The following is a 20769-nucleotide window of genomic DNA, read 5'->3' as shown; positions in this document are numbered from 1 at the left end:
GTTTTTTTTTCGTTCAATAATGAAATCTTAACTGTTTATTATTCTTCAATCTGAATATTCAATTTCAGTATAATAATAAAGCATCTTAGCAGTCGCTTTGCATAAATTATATTGACAATATTTCACTTTGAAGCTATGTAAGTGTCTTGTCAAGTAATTTCCCATTGCCTAATGAAGTAGAAGACGTTCGACACTGATTTTATAATCACTCAATAAGCAAATTACTCTATTAACCAATCTACATAGCACCTACATATAGCACCTAAAACTTTGCAAGACCGATTTGCACACATCTCATTCATGTATTTGGCCATGAATGTTACCCAAGATAAATGTAATTAATAGAAGATGATTAGAAAGGTGTGAATATGGACAAAAGAAATCCTCAATATCCAAAAGTACATACATATGTCGGGGATTTTTCACCTCGTTTGTTCTATGGACTGATTTTTTATGGAACACTTTTCAAAATGAAGCTCTACCAAGCTTCAAAAATTGTATCATATGCACGTAGTCGTATTTTACATTCCAAAGACAGAGTATCAATGTGAAGATTTTATTTATTTTTTATCTCAACTGTCACTTCACATTAAACTGCAAAGTGACATTTGACATCTATGTATGTAATCGATTTCAAATTTTTATTCATCGTTGCAAGTGAAATAGCCTAAAGATAGACTACTCTCAGAAAACGCAAGATATTTTGAGCTAACCTCCGAATGTACTAATTTTTATGCTACATTCGATCCGATGTAGCGTGAGATTTACGAAAACCAAGCATGCTGTCACATTCGTGCAATGTGTTGTAACATTGTAAGCGAAGTGGGGTATGCAAGTGCCCCAATTTTTACGTTTTTCGTAATAACTATATGGTTTTCAAAGCTATACACCCTCTATTTCTTGTATTCCTAGAATGTACTACAAGAAATTTATTTTAATATATTTTGTATGATTTAGAAAAGGGTTACATCGTAAAAAAATACATTTATACATTTCTAGTCATGTTTTTGACTGTTCGGTTTCATATTTTTGTTGATCGATGAATCAATGCGAGAGAAAAAGACAACTATATTTTCGTCGCTTTTGGCGCGTGGTTATTGAGTCATGCAGTCGCCTGTTGGTCTTACTTATGTGCGTTTGCATGTCGATGCTTGTCGTTTATTTTTAATACAAAAATAGTTAAAAACATGTCGTAAGCTATTGTTTTCGTCGCTTTTGGCGCGTGGCTATTATTGAGTCATGCAGTCGCCTGTTGGCCTTACCTATGCGCGTTTGCGTGTTGATGTTTGTCGTTATTTTTTAATACAAAAATAGTTAAAAATATGTTAAAGGACTAAAACTTTTTTATGTTGATGTATAAAATGATTAATAAGATATACATATATTAAACCCATTTGTATTGAGAAAAGCTGTATTTTGATTAAAAAATACTGGGGTCTTACTCGACCCCGGTTCGGGACACTCGTTCAATCTCGACGCTAAATCCTTCAAAGGTTAATTATTCCATATTTAACTATATAATATTATTACAATATAATTCAATGCAAGGTCTTTAATATATTTAATAACTGTAAGCTTTGCTGTCCATAACATGACGTTGACAATTACTTTCATCGTCTAAAAAATATAAATTCCCATTAATATAAAATATATACGTATTCCATAAATAAATTAATAATATCCACAACTTACGTTTTTTATATTAAAATTTTATTAACCCTTTGAATGCTGAACAACGCCGATCGGCGTTCTGCCAACAACTCCACGAGCCTGAAATACGCCGATAGGCGTTGTTTTTTGAGTATGTAAAAAATAATAAAGAATACTACCCCGTTAAGCCTTTCTATGTAGGTAGCATTGAAAAAAAATACATTGAACATGGGTCGTGTAATCCGTGTCCATGTTTATAAAGACTGGTTTACACCGGAATTTCTGAATTCATAACCATTTATTTATTTATTTTTTATTTAACTACATAATGTCGTTACAATATAATTCAATGCATGGTATTTAATTATGTTTATATAAAATTTTTTATTAATATTAATATTTCAAAATACGAAACACGAACTTAAAACTAACAAAAAATAAAACGCACGAATAATATTGTATGTCTTGACTAAAATTCAAGGCGAAACTGAAATGAAATGTGAATGCGATGGTAAAGTCTAATGCTAGGTCGCTAAAACTATAAGATCAATAATTCCGGGATGACACGATGCGAATTTGGACGTAGCTTGGACGTATAAAACTTTCAAAAACATTTGGATCACTTTTACATATAAGCCCAACTTAATTTCATCATAAAACCTTCTGCAATATCTCTGAAGTGTCTTTGGAAATAGCTTCTGATATAAAGGAAGTCAAAACTGATATGAAAAATTAAATGAAAGTTGTCCAAGATATTTGTACATATGATATATAGATCCCAACAAGTGGAATCGACCCAAATTTTCATCCTGCTTATAAAGGAATCATTTCACAATTTATATGAAAAACCCAAGTTCCGGCTCATTGAAGTTTCGTCACTTTATTATGTACATAAATGTTTATTCTATTGCTATTTTTATCGCCGTGCAATTTTGTGCATCCGTCGATCTCACTGATCACCGGCGAAAGTGCTAATTTTGCCCAAACTGCTCGTGTGACTAAGCAGAGGAATTCCCACAAAAGCCGACTGACGCGAATTACGCAAAAATTAGCACTTCGTCTCTAAAATGTTCGAAATGTCGCCGAAGGTTGCCGACGTCTGAGAACAATGATTTCGCCGGCAATGATCTCGATATGAGTGTACTGTGTACACATATGTATATGTACGTACATGTCGCGCTAACTTTCTAAGAAGCTTATTATGCCTTGAATGGAGACTGACGATGATGATGATGTTAATGACGGCGAAAAAATATTTATTGAATAATGATGAAGTGTAAAAAAAATAAAGAAATGAGTCGACCTTATGCCAATTGTGTTACTATGTAACGCCTTCGTGTGAGCCACTTGCATTTGATTGACACGAAAGATGAATTTGAATTGTCACCGTTTGACATAATACTAATTCGAACTAGTCATCTTCCACGATAGTATCCATTCTTGGCGATCTATAGATATATTTTAATCTGTCTATTTTTGAAGCTGCTCCAAAAAGCATCTTCTATAAGGACGCTGACACACAGAGTGGTACGCGGCACGTGTTTTTTTATGGATGCGGTGCATCCGCTCTAAAATCGCCAGACAAATTGAACGACAGATTAACGGACGGCTGCAATTCTCATGCAATTCTCGTCTTCTCGAATGATAGATTTCACACCAGATGACGGGTAACCTTTCGATGTGCACAGATGCAATTATTAAAATTGAGTTGGATCTTTCAGGCGAGTTTAATAAGGCAAGATTCGATAAGTTCCGAATCTTGCCTTCCCGTTCCCGTTTCAAGTGATAGTTGGAGCTCTACTAACGTCTGTCTAACGACGTGTCGTCATAAACCAACTGGTAACGTGGTTACCAACGAACACATTTCCTTGACTACATAATGGCGCTTCAAACTTTCGTGAATATTATTATTAAGATTTTTTTTCACAGTAAGCTTCCCGGACATGCAAACAACAAATCCTGAAAGTTCTATCGTAATCGGTTGAGTGGTTTAGTAGGAGGCTATACGAGACAGACAAACAGACATTCAATTGTATATACCTATATATAGCCAGCAGCATAGCTCGGACATTAAGCTTCTGCTTACCGTCAAGAAGGTGCCGGGTTCTATCCCTGAATGAAAATGAATTTTTCAGAGTATGCTGTTGGTCAGACCTGGATTTGTGACTCCAGGTTGATCGTTTTCTATCAGAGTTTGCCAATTTTCATTGTTGAAACGGTTCCCGGAAAAAAAAAATGGCTAAAAATCCTTCCTACCTACTATGTCACCACTATTTGAAATTTGATTGATGTACAATAAAAATTTATGTACAATTCATAGATGTCTCGTTAATTTGCGAGTTTTTTCAGTGTCTCGCAATTCAACGACTTATAATAAAAATGCTGCATTTGTATTTGTAATTGGCCAGGAAGGCGCATTGGGATTTACCTGTAAGGACTTCCTGGTATATATGTAAAATATAAGAAAAATGCAAAAATATATAGATAATGTAAGGTAATTTATAGACGCGCGCGTATTAACAGAAAAAGTTGAGTGCGTGCATTACACGCTCACCGATCCAACCCGTTTACCCTTTCGAAATGATGAATAAATTTGTGTCTTCGCGAACGTCTATTCGCAAATATAAATGTCAATAAAGTTGCTGAATTTTTGCTAGCTTATTCACAAATACCCAAAGGACTCTAAAATCACATCGTTCAAAAATAAGGCAACTTTTTACTAGTACAGAGGTCATGGGCTCACATGGTGGTTGAATCCAGATCGACCGTCTCCTGCTGGACTTTTCCAATGGATCCAATTAACTGTTGTGACGGATCCAATAAAAGGATACGCCCATCACAGTTGGAGTCAACCTAGGCATGCCATGCCGTACGATTCAGTGCATCCGCACCGTAAGTCGCGCTCTACATACTACGTACATGGTTCCAAATATTCATTGGAACCATGTACTTGACCATGCTTTCAGTTTAACGATTTTATTTTTAGCTGTCAAATGTCAATTCGCAAATAAAAATGTCAATCAAGTTGCTGAATTTTTGCTAGTTTATTCATAAAGACCCAAAAGATTCCAAATTTATATCGTTCACAGATTAAACAATAGTTTACTAGTGGAGAGGTCATGGGCTAAAATTCCAGCCCGAATCTGGATGTTTGTTGAATCCAGATCGACCGTCTCCTGCTAGACATTTCCAATGTATCTAACTTAACAGTTGTGACGGATAAAAGGATACGCCGATCGCAGTTGGAGTCTACCTAGGCAAACCGTGCCGTACGATTGAGTTGCTGAATTTTGTTTAAACTATTCACAAATACCCAAAAGGCACGAAAGTCGCAACGTAGCTCACTGATTAAGCAATAGTTTACCAGTAGAGAGGTCGTGGGTTCAAGTTTCAGCTGGAGTATGGATGGTAGTTGGATCCAGATCGACCGTCTCCTGCTAGACATTTCCAATGTATCTAACTTAACAGTTGTGACGGACAAAAGGATACGCCGATCGCAGTTGGAGTCTACCTAGGCAAACCGTGCCGTACGATTGAGTTGCTGAATTTTGTTTAGACTATTCACAAAGACCCAAAAGGCACGAAAGTCACAACGTAGCTCACTGATTAAGCAATAGTTTACCAGTAGAGAGGTCATGGGTTCAAGTTTCAGCTGGAGTATGGATGGTAGTTGAATCCAGATCGACCGCCTCCTGCTAGACATTTCCAATGTATCTAACTTAACTGTTGTGATGGATAAAAGGATACGCCGATCGCAATTGGAGTCTACCTAGGCAAACCGTGCCGTACGATTGAGTTGCTGAATTTTGTTTAGACTATTCACAAAGACCCAAAAGGCACGAAAGTCACAACGTAGCTCACTGATTAAGCAATAGTTTACCAGTAGAGAGGTCATGGGTTCAAGTTTCAGCTGGAGTATGGATGGTAGTTGAATCCAGATCGACCGCCTCCTGCTAGACATTTCCAATGTATCTAACTTAACTGTTGTGATGGATAAAAGGATACGCCGATCGCAATTGGAGTCTACCTAGGCAAACCGTGCCGTACGATTGAGTTGCTGAATTTTGTTTAGACTATTCACAAAGACCCAAAAGGCACGAAAGTCACAACGTAGCTCACTGATTAAGCAATAGTTTACCAGTAGAGAGGTCATGGGTTCAAGTTTCAGCTGGAGTATGGATGGTAGTTGAATCCAGATCGACCGCCTCCTGCTAGACATTTCCAATGTATCTAACTTAACTGTTGTGATGGAAAAAGGATACGCCGATCGCAATTGGAGTCTACCTAGGCAAACCGTGCCGTACGATTGAGTTGCTGAATTTTGTTTAGACTATTCACAAAGACCCAAAAGGCACGAAAGTCACAACGTAGCTCACTGATTAAGCAATAGTTTACCAGTAGAGAGGTCGTGGGTTCAAGTCTCAACCAGAATCTGGATGACTTTTCCAATTTATCTATGTAACTTAGTTCTCTAAAATTTCCCCCCCCCCTCCCCTCCCCTCTCGATTATTGTAAGCATGTGCTAGCGACAGTGTTGATTTAGGGTGACCTATTATGTATGTAAATTATTTTTAATAACCTTCTTTACTGATTTTTTTTTTGATTATTTTTACAGGGTTTTCGAAAACATAATGCGATATTGCAATTCACACAGCGAAAGCATACCGATGTCTTTCGCCCTCAGCTTCTATGTTGCATTCATCGTGAAAAGATGGTGGGAGCAGTACAAGTTGCTACCGTGGCCAGACAACTTGGCACTCTACGTCAGTGCCGCAATTCCTGGAACGGTAAGTCCAAATTTTATTAACAAACCACAAAAACTACAACCCATCAGCTATGGAATGCTATCCAGCATACATACATACATTCACACATATCGAATCGCTTTGGTATTTTTCTTCGTGACGAAGTGCAATATATCGGATTTCCGAATTCGCTACGCTATTTATATGACTTGTGGTGTGAACTGGCATTCGATTTGTGCAATTTGCAACGGTTCAAATGACATTTTATTGCAATTTAACACCTCGCTCTTGTGCATACGATTTTCGATCTAATCCGCACGAAGGTCGACCGGTCGAAATACGGGGAAACTCTCATCATCATTTTATAGCACTAGTGTTGTGCCCGATGACATAGGTATATCATCGCATGGCATATTAGGTTATTAAAAAAAAAAAATTAAAAGAAATGCTTCATCCGTCATGTGTTCGATCCCTAAGCGGTCCATTTTTTTTTCAAATACATACCTTTTAAATATATTTAATTGTTTAAATATGAAAAAAAATTGGTAAAAACTACCTATGTACATACCTACATATAAACAATATAAAACAACGAAAAATTAATTAAATAATTTTTCAATAGACGGCGGTAAATTCTCTGCCAAGCGGAAACATTAGTTACGATCAGTATATATAGAAGTTTTTATATGTATACGTTTTGTATTTGTATATGTTTAAGTATTCGTATATGTATACGTTTTGTTGGATGTGTTTTACGGCAAGCGTTATCTCAGTCAGACAGACAGACACACAGACAGAATAGCGATATTATATATACATATATATGATGATGATCTTCTATATATGAGTCGTTATATTTTAAAGTGGCGGATGTTCAATTTTCAATTCCAAAAACACTTTCTATTTGGTTCAATTCACAAAATGACAAATTGACTTGATTAAAAAATCAATTCTTTTAATTTGATAGGTCCAGAATCTATTTTTACATATTTTTACTAACCTCTTTTTAAATATATTCCATATATTTAATTTTTCGCGAGATATATCACGAAATGAAGTAAAGTGGACTCAAGGCGGAAACACACTGAGTGGTACGGGACGTCACGTCCTTTGGCTCACCGCTGTGACAGTTTCACACTGGGGGGTTCCCCAAACCGAATTCAGGTGAAGTTTCACGTGCAAAGTGCATATGTTTGGGATAGCTCGCGCGTGTATGCATATCCATATGCAACCGACATCAGACAAGTTTCTCCTACATTTCTTCAAATATGGGATTCACCGTTATCGATCACTGTCAAGCAAGGATGCAATAAATACAAAAATAAAATATCACCGAAAACACTCCAGGGGTTGATTTTTAGGACTGTGTATCATGTATATATGTGGGTACAAAAGTATTTAAAAAAAACACGTACCACGTACCACTCAGTGTGTTTTCGCTCTTATGCCACCAGTGCCGCGAGGAGATTTTTTTCAGTATGATTTTTTTACATGTGCAAAACTATCTAAAAAAAAAAAACACGTGCCCCGTACCATGCCGCGTGTTTGCGCCCTGGCTTAGGGCCTATACTAGAAAAGGAGCTCTGGATATACGCCTTTGCAATACGGCGACCCTAACTTAAGACTGTACATAGACTGGTTTCGTATGGACTTAAAGCTCGGACTTTTCTATGAAATGCTTTTGTACAAAACTTACCAGGCAATGCCTTGCAAGAGTCTGTTATAAAATTCCGCGGTCTTAAAGTATATTAACATTGACCGTTGACATGTTTTAGAAGGGCTCGGAGCCCGGGATCGGAGGACTCCCGTACGAAAAAATCCCGAGCAACTCCGATTATATACACTATATATGTACATAACAATAGCGTATATAATCCAATGATTGATTTTTTTTTATTTACTTATGTACGTATATAAACCATTGAAATTTATTAAAAACGCATAAAACAAATGTGACTCATTTTGATTATGATGTTTACATGTTTGTCGAATTTACTGCGTCGTTTGGCCAAGTATTTATGATATTATAATACATAACAACACTATTTGGTTTTTTTTATCATTTTTTTTTCATTTATATATATAAATTCGTCTTCACTTTTGTCCTTAGTAAGAATAAATAAAACTGGTTATTTGGCGAGTCTACATATATTTCATAGGGCATGCATTACCGGTTTTTGGTAAACCGGTTTACCGGTAATTATGGCCGAATTCCGTTACCGAATTATCGGTAAATAATTTTGAATTCCCGGGAATTTCGGTAAAAAAAATCTCAATAAAAAAAGTCTTGGCATTAATTTGGAATTTGAAATAAATTCCATAGTGAAATATTAATAATAACTCGCCAAAATTACATTTTGATTTTTAAAAGTTTAAAAAACTCGCAAATGAGCGAACATATTCATACGTGCATACAATGTTTTATCACTTTGTTTTCAACGTATTGCTATTTGTAATAATCTTTTGAATGAAATAATAAATGATATTAATGTTTTATAAAACACTTTGATACTTTCAAAATTATCTGTAAATTACCGGTAAACTGGTAACGAAAAATATGTTTTACCGATTTACCAGTAATGCCATTTTCCGATCAATTTCATGCCCTAATAATTCGCTTATACAACGTATTTATAATATAATTTTAACGAGTTCCAAAAAATATGACACGATCTTCAAACGATGATGAAGATGATTTTCACATTCATATAATACATATCCTATATTTAGCTACGTACCTAATAATAAATCGTTTATGTCATCAATCATTTTGAAGAATTAAATTACTCTAAATCATCTATAGTTTAGTGATATAAAATCATCATATACTCGTCATAAAATTGATGATTAAATAATACTATTTTTTTTATTGAAATTTTATGCAAATATTTCGGAGATACATACATACATCAAGGTTGAGTTCACCTATGCCTTGATTTACGCGGTTAACTACCTTTTTACTTTATTATTTTAGAAGTGACGAGTTTTAACTTAAAAAAATTATATTTATTTAGAAACGATGAAAATACTAAACTTAAGCTTTTGTATATATATACATATATACATACATACATATATGAAAATATGTTACAGTCCAAGCGTAAATTTAATTCGTTCATGAACAAACTAACTTTTCATACACGAACCAATCTGGAAACTCATAAAACGACAAAAAAACTACAGAAAAAAACGAATTGACAAACGAACTAGTTCATTCATATGCATATCTATATATTATGTATATACCTGTGTATGTATGTATTTTTTTAAATAAAATTATATTTTCCAATACGGGCTGCCCCTGAGTGACACCCATAGTATTAAACTTGTATGTACATACATACTTACATACATTTATGGATTATAAATTACATGTTCAAATAGTGGTGATATATTTTTTATTTATTTTTTTATTTTACATACATATGTATATACCAGGAAGGCCTTACAGGTAAACCCCAATGCGCCTTCCTGGCCAATTACAAACAATGCAGCATTTTTATTACACAAGTCACTGAATTACGAGGCACCGAAAACTCGTAATTAAGGAGACATCTATGAATTGTAGATATATTTTATTGTACATTAATCATACTCAAATAGTGGTGACATAGTAGGTATTATTTTAAATATTAAGGTAAATATTTTTTTATTGTACATTAATCACAGTGTATATAATCATATAGCGGTGACATAGTAGGTAGGAAGGTTTTTAGCCACTTTTATCGGGAACCGTTTCAACAATGAAATCAGAAAAATTGGCAAACTCTGACAGGAAACGATCGACCTGGAGTCACAATTATCCAAGTCTGACCAACAGCACTACAGATATACTCAGAAAATTTCTTTTCAATTGTGGTGAGCTCATGGGATTGAACCCGGCGCTTTTCGGTGCTGGGCAGAAGCTTAACGACCTAACTATGCTGCTGTTATATAAATACATACATAGTGAGGAATCGTTTCCACAGTGGGACCCATAAATTAACGATTAACTTGGAGTCACAAGTATCCATGTCTGACCAGCAGCACTACAGATAATACTTCGAATAAATTATTTTCAATTGAGATCAATCCAGGGCTTGAACTCGGGAACCTCTTGGATGTTGCTATCAACTTAAACACTGAGCTATACAGCTGGCTATGTACATACATATGTATACCAAGTGCAAAAAATCTTACACGTATGGAATAGAAGACCTCGAAATAAGTAATACATTATATATTACATATGTGTGTAACAGTTGAAATGTATCTTTCAGGTGTATTATATTTTGACTAGTTGAAATATATTCCAACTAACCTGGTACCAACAACAGTTACAGTTGAAGTGTATTTTCCGTTGTAATATATTTTGACTTGTTGGAATATACTCCGTCTAACTCACATAAGTTAATTCATATGGCAAATTACGTTTCAACTGATCAAAATATATTACAACTGAAAATACGGTTCAATTATATGTAAGTTGGTAATAGGTTAGATGACAGGTTAGGTTTTCGAGGAAACGTCACTCTATTAATAAATTGACTTTGAAAGTCACATTTTTATTTTGAACACATTCTTAGAGCTATCTTATTACGGTACTCATTACCTTTATTCATAATACCTAGCAAATATTAGCGCATTTTTGAATTCTAAAGCATTCATAAAAACACCAGAGCTGTCAAAACGCAACAGTTATATTACAACTGACGCACAATGTGGAAAGTGTATTTGCGCTTCTAGAGATATAATCGTATTCGAATATGAATGACCTAAAATCCCAGTTGGAATATATTACAACTGAAAATACACTTTGACTGTAACATATAAATACGTACGTATGTAATTGTAAGTGAGTACACTTTCAATTTTAAGCACTGACTTATGCTACATAGTTTCGATTTACACGTTATTAAGTAGTGTAGCCAATCTAGCGTGTAAATCGAAGAATAAATACATTCTATTTCCTGAAACGTAATGGCGAGCCATATGTATGCATATTTGTATTTATACACGTCCATACATTTTATAAACACACAATGATCTCATGCAAATATGCAAAAAAAAAATCACTAAACTTATATTATAAAATTTATAAATCATTTAAGTTATTTATATGAAACGTATTAATTTGTTCATTCGATGATACATAAATCGAATTAATATTCGGTTTTGAAGATCCTTCGAATCTTGCATGTCCGCTATGATACTAACTCCGATGACCGGTCGATGATTAAGAGGTCACAATACCGGAACGACACAGGAAACGTCATTTTGTCAACGGTCAACGAATCGAATCTGTTTCGACACGCCCTAACATCTGATTCATTGTTGACACCCGATAAAAAAAAGTCTCCGAATTCTCAATAGAAGGAATAATATCGTCCATACGTTTAAACTTATATGTATTAACTGGCGTTTTTAAATCGGCAAAGTCTCTAGCAATTTGTCAACTTCCATAGAGATCAGCAACGTGTCTGATGACAGATGAGGCTTTCGTTCACAACACAATACAATCGTTCGAGTGATCGTAATTGTAATGATCGATAAGTTTCAAGGACTCAATCACATATATTAAAAAATTCGGGTGTGACCAATCTATGACTTCATCTATGTATTTGAGGAATATAAGAAAGTCACAAAAAAAAAATTCTATATTGAACCGTACAGATACCGGCAGCACTATGAAATACTAATAGCTATGACAGCATTTTCGATACAAATTGAGCGCAAATGTATGGAAACTTGCACAAGACAAAAGTTCTACTTCCGGTCATCGGATTTTGTTCAATTTTTTTATTACTTAAAAACACTATCAGTATTATTCAAAATAAATATCAAAAAGACAAGAAGTATATAAATCAAAATTCAACAATGAAAAATACATACACGTTCACACATACCGGCTATGAGAGCATTTTAGATTCAAATTGAGCGCAAATGTATGGAAACTTGCACAAGACAAAAGTTCTACTTCCATTCATCGGATTTTGTTCAATTTTTTTATTACTTAAAAACACCATCAGTATTATTCAAAATAAATATCAAAAAGATAAGAAGTATATCAATCAAAATTCAACAATGATAAATACATACACGTTCACACATACCGGCTATTTGAGCATTTTCGATATAAATTGAGCGCAAATGTAGGGAAACTCGCACAAAACTAAAAACTTCCGGTGGTTGGATTGTGTTCAAATTTTTTTTATTACTTATAAACTATACACTTTATTATAAACATGTCATATCAAGAAGATACAAAAATTTAAAAGGTCAAAATAAAATAATGAAATATTGTTTTAAAAAAAAATACTACCGGTTTACGAATTCTGACCAAAACCTTATCAGTTCTAAGCTAATACATAAAGAATTCAAATATAAATTTTCAGCTTAATTAGCTCAGGGGTGTGGACAGAATAGTGGGCACAACATTTTTGAACTTTCTAAGAGGAAAGAGTCCCACTATTTTTTTTATTTTCATCACATTGATACAAGAATTATACTTGAATTTTTTCGAACACACATGGGTCAAAAAAATAGTGGAAGAAAAGTCGGGGTCGAAAATAATAGTGGAAGAAAAATCGAACAAGAGTAAACTGCCACTTCCGGTTGACGGATGCTTACCAAATTTTATACATTTATAACTTGGTATTAAGCTAAATCTTCTAGATACGAAATTTCAGTTCAATAAACAAAAAGTTTTTTGAGAAAAACATAAAAAACCTCGATTCTCTAGAGTAAGAGTACTACTTCTGGTTGGAGTAAAAATACTAAGGTATAAAATTTATAATTTCTATTTTGACATACATGTGTATAAAAAAAACAAAAGTTTATATAAGATGAGAGTAAATGAGAGTGAAAAAAGTGGCTTTACCACTGTTTCGATTGATTGTAAAGGGGTGGTAGAAAGAGACGTATGGAAAGCGGGATGTCATCGCTCCGATTTGATACATGACTCTTATGTAATTTTGAATAAACGGTGGAACTAATTCAAAGTTAGCAGGAATGTCACTGAACTAACAAAGTGAAGCCAATAAAAAACTGAGATTATATGTAGCTATTGAAGCTAGGAAACTGATTCCTTCTTATGTGTCTCATAGGATTTCTAGCTACTAAACATATATTAACCAATCGTAATCGAAAGGATTTCTCGATAAATCTTACTATGTGGATGTCCACCTTTATGGTTTTGAAACCATCAGACAAGGAATGTACTGTAAGAGATTTATTATATAATGTTTCGATATATCTGTCGTAGCATTTCTTGTTATAACAAATGTCATGACCAAAGACTTGTAAGCAGACAAATTATTATGTAGATGGCCACCTTAAAGGTAGTAAATCGAGTGTGTCAGGACGTTTTTTTGTGATTTTTCATGTTGCCAAGTCAAGTGCGACCAACACGTTACTTTGCGTTGTCGCTTATTGCGTTCTTTTCTTATTGTTGTTATTTTTTTTTGTTTCTTATCGAGTTCTTTTCTTCCAAAGAAATTCTGCAACGCAACTCTTTATTTGGTATTTTTTCCCCTCGAACAGAAATGGCAGTGTTAAAAAGGACAATGGCGAGTGCCACAATGAACGGCTGACGGAGATCATTGACCCCGTCTCGTTGTCAGTATCATTATCGATATCATCATCAGAAACGAGTGATTTATCAAAGTATCCAAAAGTATGTAGAACATACATATATAGTTATATGTATGTATGTATGACACAGTAAAAAACTAATTGGAAGTAACTACTATTCAAAATGAGTATTTTTACACTGGAATCTTATCTAAAAATCATAAGTAATGGTTAGAATGAGTTACAGAATGATGAATCGATTAAGTTGAGCTTTTGTATCAACAATTTTTTTTTAATTCTTTCATTTAGTACGATTATTGGTGAAAGTTTCAAAAACAAGTTATTTAAAAATTAAGATACAATTTTTGAATATTGTTTTTACTAAAAGGAAAAAAGTATAAACAAAAAAATTCTTCAAAATAATTATACAATAGAATACTGCAGCAAAATGAAGTCTACTCCGATAGCACATTCGTTGATTAAAATCATGATTGATGAGGTCTCGGTTCTTGATAATTATTAAAGATGTATGTAATTTATTGTATCTCACATCATTGGCTTTGAAAAAGGTGCACTTAATCAGATTTTTTTTTCATTCAAATTCAATCAAAATTTTATTGTTAAATACGAAAACAATTTTTAATCATTTATTTTATCTAGAAAAAAAGAGAATAAATAAAATGAGGTAAAAACAAGCAAATTATAGTCGAACTGATTTACCAATTGTATTTTTTTTTTCATATAGCAAAGGTTTCGTGATATTATTTCCACTTCTATAGGAAACATTATGACGTCATTCTTAATCGGCTTGTATTATTTTTTTTCACACATTCTCCCATTAATATATCGCACGGAAATTATAATATAATGATGCATAATTTTAGTCAACAATAGCCTTGTGACATCACACAAACGTTTGACGACAATTATTTGACGTTCTAAGATCAAATATCAGGAAACTGTTAAATTTGGAAATACTATTAAACTATTAAATTTGGAAAGTAAATTTTTGGTAACATATTGATTACTATTTTTTTTTTCTTATCAACCTGATTATTTCTATACGTTAATATATGTATTTACATTCCAAAAGAGCCTTAACACGCTTCTGACCGATTCTCGGAAAGGTAAATTGTTTATATTAGATATTTTCTTCTTAGTATTATACTACATACATATATCAAATTAGACAGTATTAAAGTGATATTATTATTAAATTTGACAGAAGATATACATACATATATCGGAGGGAAAAAAATCCAATTTAAATCTTAACACGATCAAACCCACCCACCATATCATGTCTTCTTCCCACTTTAAATAAATTGTGTTTTGGAAAGAGATATTATACCAAGCAAGAAAATTTATGGAACAATCGTTTACCTTACAAGGCGAACAGTCATAATTAAACCAACACATTACAAATCTTGCTACTCGATAAATCATTGACTTCCTTATTTTATTTTCTAATAAACATTTCTTTTATAATATACAGCATATTTCGTAACTACATATTTAATTGAACAATTTAGTGGGGATAAATGTCTTTTTAAAAGCTTCACTCTGTGTGTTCAGTGACATTATTCCTGCCCGTCAAAAAATTATGATTTGATTTTGAACCACTTTCATTATTTGGATCGCTTTGATATTTTACCGACATACGAGGAGGGGAGGGGGGATAGCTAATTTATTTATTTACATATATACCAGGAAAGCCTTACAGGTAAATCCATACATGACATCTATGGTCAGACATCATATACAATACGATCAGTAAACATCAAATACAATACGATTAATAACCATTTATATACAAGAATACGAATGCATACAATAAACATCCACAGAGACATATATGAAGAGTAACCCACTGAATCCTGAGATATAACACAATAACTCAATAACTTTCGCGAGAGAAATGGATAGGGAAAGCCAATTTTGCAGGAATCGTTTCAATGAAAATCAGAAAAATTGGCAAACTCCGATAATAAACGACCGACTTGGTTACAAACCAAGGTCTGGCCAGCAGCAACCAGTGTGACTCGAACTCATCACCCCACTGACCATAGCAAGATATGGTAAACACTAGTCTATGCCGCTGCTGGTATGCAGTAGGGATACGGCGAAATTTAAAGACGATTTAAATTGTTTGTATAAAAATAAATAAAATATGCTTACAGGTCAATCATCTGCGCAAGTTAAATTTAATCTCCTATCTTAGCTGCGACCTATAAAGTTAAATATAATATTTAAAATCAACAGATTTGCACAGCAATGTATGTATGTATGTATGTATGTAAAACAATTTGAAAATTTACCAGCTTTATGTATGCATTTTCCATAGTGATATTTGCCAATCATCTTCTTCAATGCACGTTTAAAAAGATTGCACATAATTTAGCAAACTGGTATTTATTTTACATACCATTTTAAATGATATTAATCATTTTCATAATTTAAATTCACTCTATACAAAAACTAATGAATTGATTTTTAACACGCGAAGGAAAATTTCAACACGGCTCTAAACAGAGAAATGTTATAATAATAGAAACGCCATTACGAATAAATAATTTGTTTCAATATTATGATGTACTTCTCCCCAACAATGCTAAAATGCACGAAATAAAATCAGGGTCATCACATATTTACTACATAAATTATTTTTTTATTGTGATATAATATAAAATGAACAATATTTATATTAATTAAACTTAAATAATTGGTTATTAATATAATTGAGTATTCGGCGCCACCAAGAGAAATGTTCTTACATTTATTTAAAAATATTTTTTACATTTCTCTGGTACCACCCCTGAAATGCTATGTAGAATGCGGGCGAACGCCATGACACTTTTAAAAACTGTCAAACTACGATGATATTTGAATAATATGTTACTTAAATGATCAATTTACTTATATATATCCCATGTTGTTAATTCTATGTTTTTGATTGCATTGTGCAATTTTTAACTATGCACTTGCCTATTGCCCTTGCCCAGAGAAGTTTTTATCAGACATACATCGACCATCAAGCATCAAATACGACTGATGCTAAAATTATTTAGGATTGTCTGTGGACAATCGTCACTTGACAACAATATAACGCCTAGGCCACTTTTATTATTATAACATTTCTCTGGCTCTATATAATTAAAAATTATTATGAAAAAAACAAGTAGTACTGAAATCACTTGGTATCACTACGCGTAACTGATTGTCAATATTAACCGGTTCGAATGATGAATAGCCAAACGGCAACCAACCCAATTACATTTCGTTTCACTTTCGCATTGCATTTTGGTCAAGAAATGCAACATTGTACGTGCGTATAATTTGACTTTAATTTTTTGTTACTTTTGAGTTTTAAAATTTAATAGAAAATACGGAAGTTGTTGATATTGTTGCGTAGGATTGGGTGGAAGATACAAATAAAAGGCCAAAGTCACTTTATAGGATTTATTGGGTGATTCAGAAGATCCACGCACTGCCCGTACTCCGTCCAGAATGCCTTGATATCATCTAAGTACCGGCTTATAAAGGGCAAGTCGCTCACTGCATCTTCGACCTCCGGTTACTTACCTACATATTGCTTAGGCACGTACCCGGATATGCATTCCCACGGTCCAAGGCACGTAGTCCCACGCTATCGTGCTGTCAGTTCCGGGTGTCGTCAGGGACCGGGTGCCGTTACTAAGTCAATTCGGTGATCTCCGTTGTTTAGCCTACTTGCACTTAGCCTGGAGATAATCCTCGAAACCAATTATAACGGTCGCACAGTGTCAAGGATGCGCCGTCTCACGCTCGTCTGAATTCTGGGAAATAGTGGGGATGCCACTCGACCTAATCCGATTGCACTTAACCAGCGGCGTATGCTACAATATTATTAATTTATTTACAGAATAAGTATATATTTTATATTAATGGAAATTTATATTTTTTAGACGATAAAAGTAATTGTCAACGTCATGTTATGGACAGCAAAACTTACAGTAATATTAATAAAAACCTTGCATTGATTTATATTGTAATATTATTTTATAGTCAAATAAGAAATAATTTAAAAATATATATATTTTACATCCTTTCAATATTAAAACACGAATATGGGATACACCGTCACGGGATCGATCACTGTCAAGCAAGGATACAATTTTACCGAAAATGGTCCAAAAGTTCGTTTTGGTATATATACCACTTTCAAGCAAGAATAAATAATACCATACAATTTCAACGACTTGGGTCGAAAGTGTCGTTTCGAGACGACGCATTTCACTGTGTGCCATGCATGCGTGCCGTGAACGTCATATTTTTTTCTACATGTAAAAAAAACCACGTGCCACATTCACCTCTGTGTGATTTCGCCCTTAGGGGGACTTGTCATGGCATTATGGCAACATTTAAATAAAAGTTGGGGTGGTCTAAGAAACCACAGCAAAATATGAATTATTGACTTTGTGACTTATTGAATAAATATATATATTTTCCGATTTCAGGATGAGACGGCCAGGTTGATGAGGCGCAACATCGTCCGATACTCCATCTTGGCCTTTGTCGTCACTCTCCAAAGGGTGTCCCTAAGGGTCAAGAAGAGATTTCCAACCCTGCAGCACATTGTGGACTCGGGTGAGACAGCATTACAGCTCTTCTTTTGGTATTCACCGTATTTAAATACCATTATCATTGCGTTTTCATTTTATATATGTATGTATGTATGTATGAGTGTGTGATGTGTTTTCGCGCTTGCGATCCAATTTTGTATTTTAAATTTATTTTGTTCTAAATTTTTTTAATGTTGTGCGTTATTAATTTAAATTGCCCAATTCTTTTTTGATTTTTTTTAATATTGGATTAAAAAATGTGATATTTTGAAAAATGATTTATGATTTTTAATATGCGCGTTTTTTTGTTTTTTACTTTTTTAATGAATGCTGTTGTTTTTAATTTTATTCAAATCGTTGTCATGCGTACCTTTTTTATTTTTATTTGAAATTGATTGATTTTGTATTTACTTTCATATGCGATACGTTTGTCGAATTTTTCAATATAATAACTTTATGTTTTAAATTGATTTTTTATTTCTTTTTGAATAAATGAAGAAAAAATTTTGTAAATAGTTTCGAAATTGATCTTTAATTTATTTAAAAAAGTACAAAAATTATTTCTACAATAAAACATTCTTTTTACTGAATGCTGATGATTTAATTTTATTCGAGCCGTTGTCATGCGTATGTTTTTGTCAATTTGATTTAAAATATATTTTATTTACATATGTACATATGTAAATATGCGATTCGTCTATCCAATTTTAAATTGATATTTTATTTCATTTTTAATTAATAATGAAAAAAATTTCTAAATATTGATCTTTCAATTAATTTAAAAAAAAATACAAAAATTGTTACAATTTCAACATTATTTCAATACAAAAAAAAACCGCTGTTTTTAATCTTTTATTCGTTTTACTTTATCTATATTACATTTTTACGACGTTTATACGAGAGATTTATAAATATATATACATATATATATTTTTATGTTCTAATTTTAATTTGAGCTTTTTACATATACATAATTCTGATTTTATTATATGTATATGTATGTATGTATATACACATATATATATTATAGGTAATTGTACTATTCACCGTCATGATCCAAACTTGCATTGGTATTTCAAATTTTATTTTAAAATATTTCAAATAGCAAGGCTTTATTTTGAAACCAGTTATATTACAATAAATGTTGGATAGTAGAAGTAATCAACATTTTACATTCCAAAAATGATGATTTCTTCAAAATTGATATTCGCGACTTTAGATTCCGACCATTCCCACTACTTAGTACTCATTTTATTGTAGCTATGAAGATTATAAATAAACTCAAGAAGCTTAATCATTGATATTTTAAATAAAAAATCTGTAAAAAATTGTTATTTAGTACAATAAAAAACTTTTAATAAAATTGGTTCATAATGTTGAATGGTACCGAAACCTTTAACCGTCATATTTTAGCGTATATTTTACATTAAAGTGTATTTTGTAATAGTTTTTGATTGTATATGTACATATGTATGATATATTATGCTCACAATACACCTTAAGTATATTTTAATAGTTACTGATCCAGTGATCATTATCCATTTTACACATTATTTTTCTTGCTAGTATTTGTAGTAATATCTTATTTTTTTTTAAAAAAAGCTCAAAAACCTACATACATACATATGATTTTTAATTACAGTAGTTTTTAGTAACAGTATTACATCTGATGTAATTTATTTCAAAGCAAAACTTATTGGATACAAATATGTACATATAATTAGCATAATCATACAATTACGACTCTTAAGTGCGAAAATTTGAATGCCTTCAAACTATTCAAATCATCGCTTTGGCCATCCGCTCTACATACATACAATATATATGTACATTAATATTCACAAAAATCCTTTCCTATATAAATACACACGGTCGCTAACATACATATGTATGTATGCAAATACTTTCGTGCTAAACGTTTGAGAAGCGCCGATTTCACCGGCGCTTTTATAATCGATGTCTGTCGTCACGTAAAGCGCTTATCATCATCATCATTATCATTATCATCATTGTCAGCAATACATTACTCATTACACACACACACACACACATACGTCAAGGTGAAGTTGTTTGGCAAAATTTGAAGCACACTTGGCACGTGAGCCTTCGTGTCTGTAATTTGCAGGTATATTATATTATATCGAATATTGGACATCTCTCGAAAGCCTTGGCATGTTAGACGCCGTGTATAGTTAAGATACCCTAATTAAATAATTTTGAAT

General features: G+C 32.9%; 1 protein-coding gene across 2 annotated transcripts in view; it reads left to right on the top strand.

Annotated features, from left to right (window-relative positions):
• Nucleotides 1–20769, top strand: part of Best2 (bestrophin 2) — a 124716-nt gene that overhangs the window by 76156 nt on the left and 27791 nt on the right. Inside the window, exons 3-5 of one of the 2 annotated variants that reach the window (XM_077445921.1) lie at nucleotides 6266–6441; nucleotides 14692–14696; nucleotides 18443–18572. In XM_077445921.1, coding sequence (XP_077302047.1) covers nucleotides 6266–6441; nucleotides 14692–14696; nucleotides 18443–18572 — 311 coding nt within the window. The remainder of the gene's footprint in view (nucleotides 1–6265; nucleotides 6442–14691; nucleotides 14697–18442; nucleotides 18573–20769) is intronic. The other variant, XM_077445922.1, reaches the window with a different exon arrangement.

This window comes from Arctopsyche grandis, chromosome 2, assembly GCF_051622035.1.
Source record: "Arctopsyche grandis isolate Sample6627 chromosome 2, ASM5162203v2, whole genome shotgun sequence".
NCBI lineage: Eukaryota > Metazoa > Arthropoda > Insecta > Trichoptera > Hydropsychidae > Arctopsyche > Arctopsyche grandis.
The sequence above is the reverse complement of the archived record's forward strand: the minus strand, read 5'-3'. Positions and strand labels throughout refer to the sequence as shown.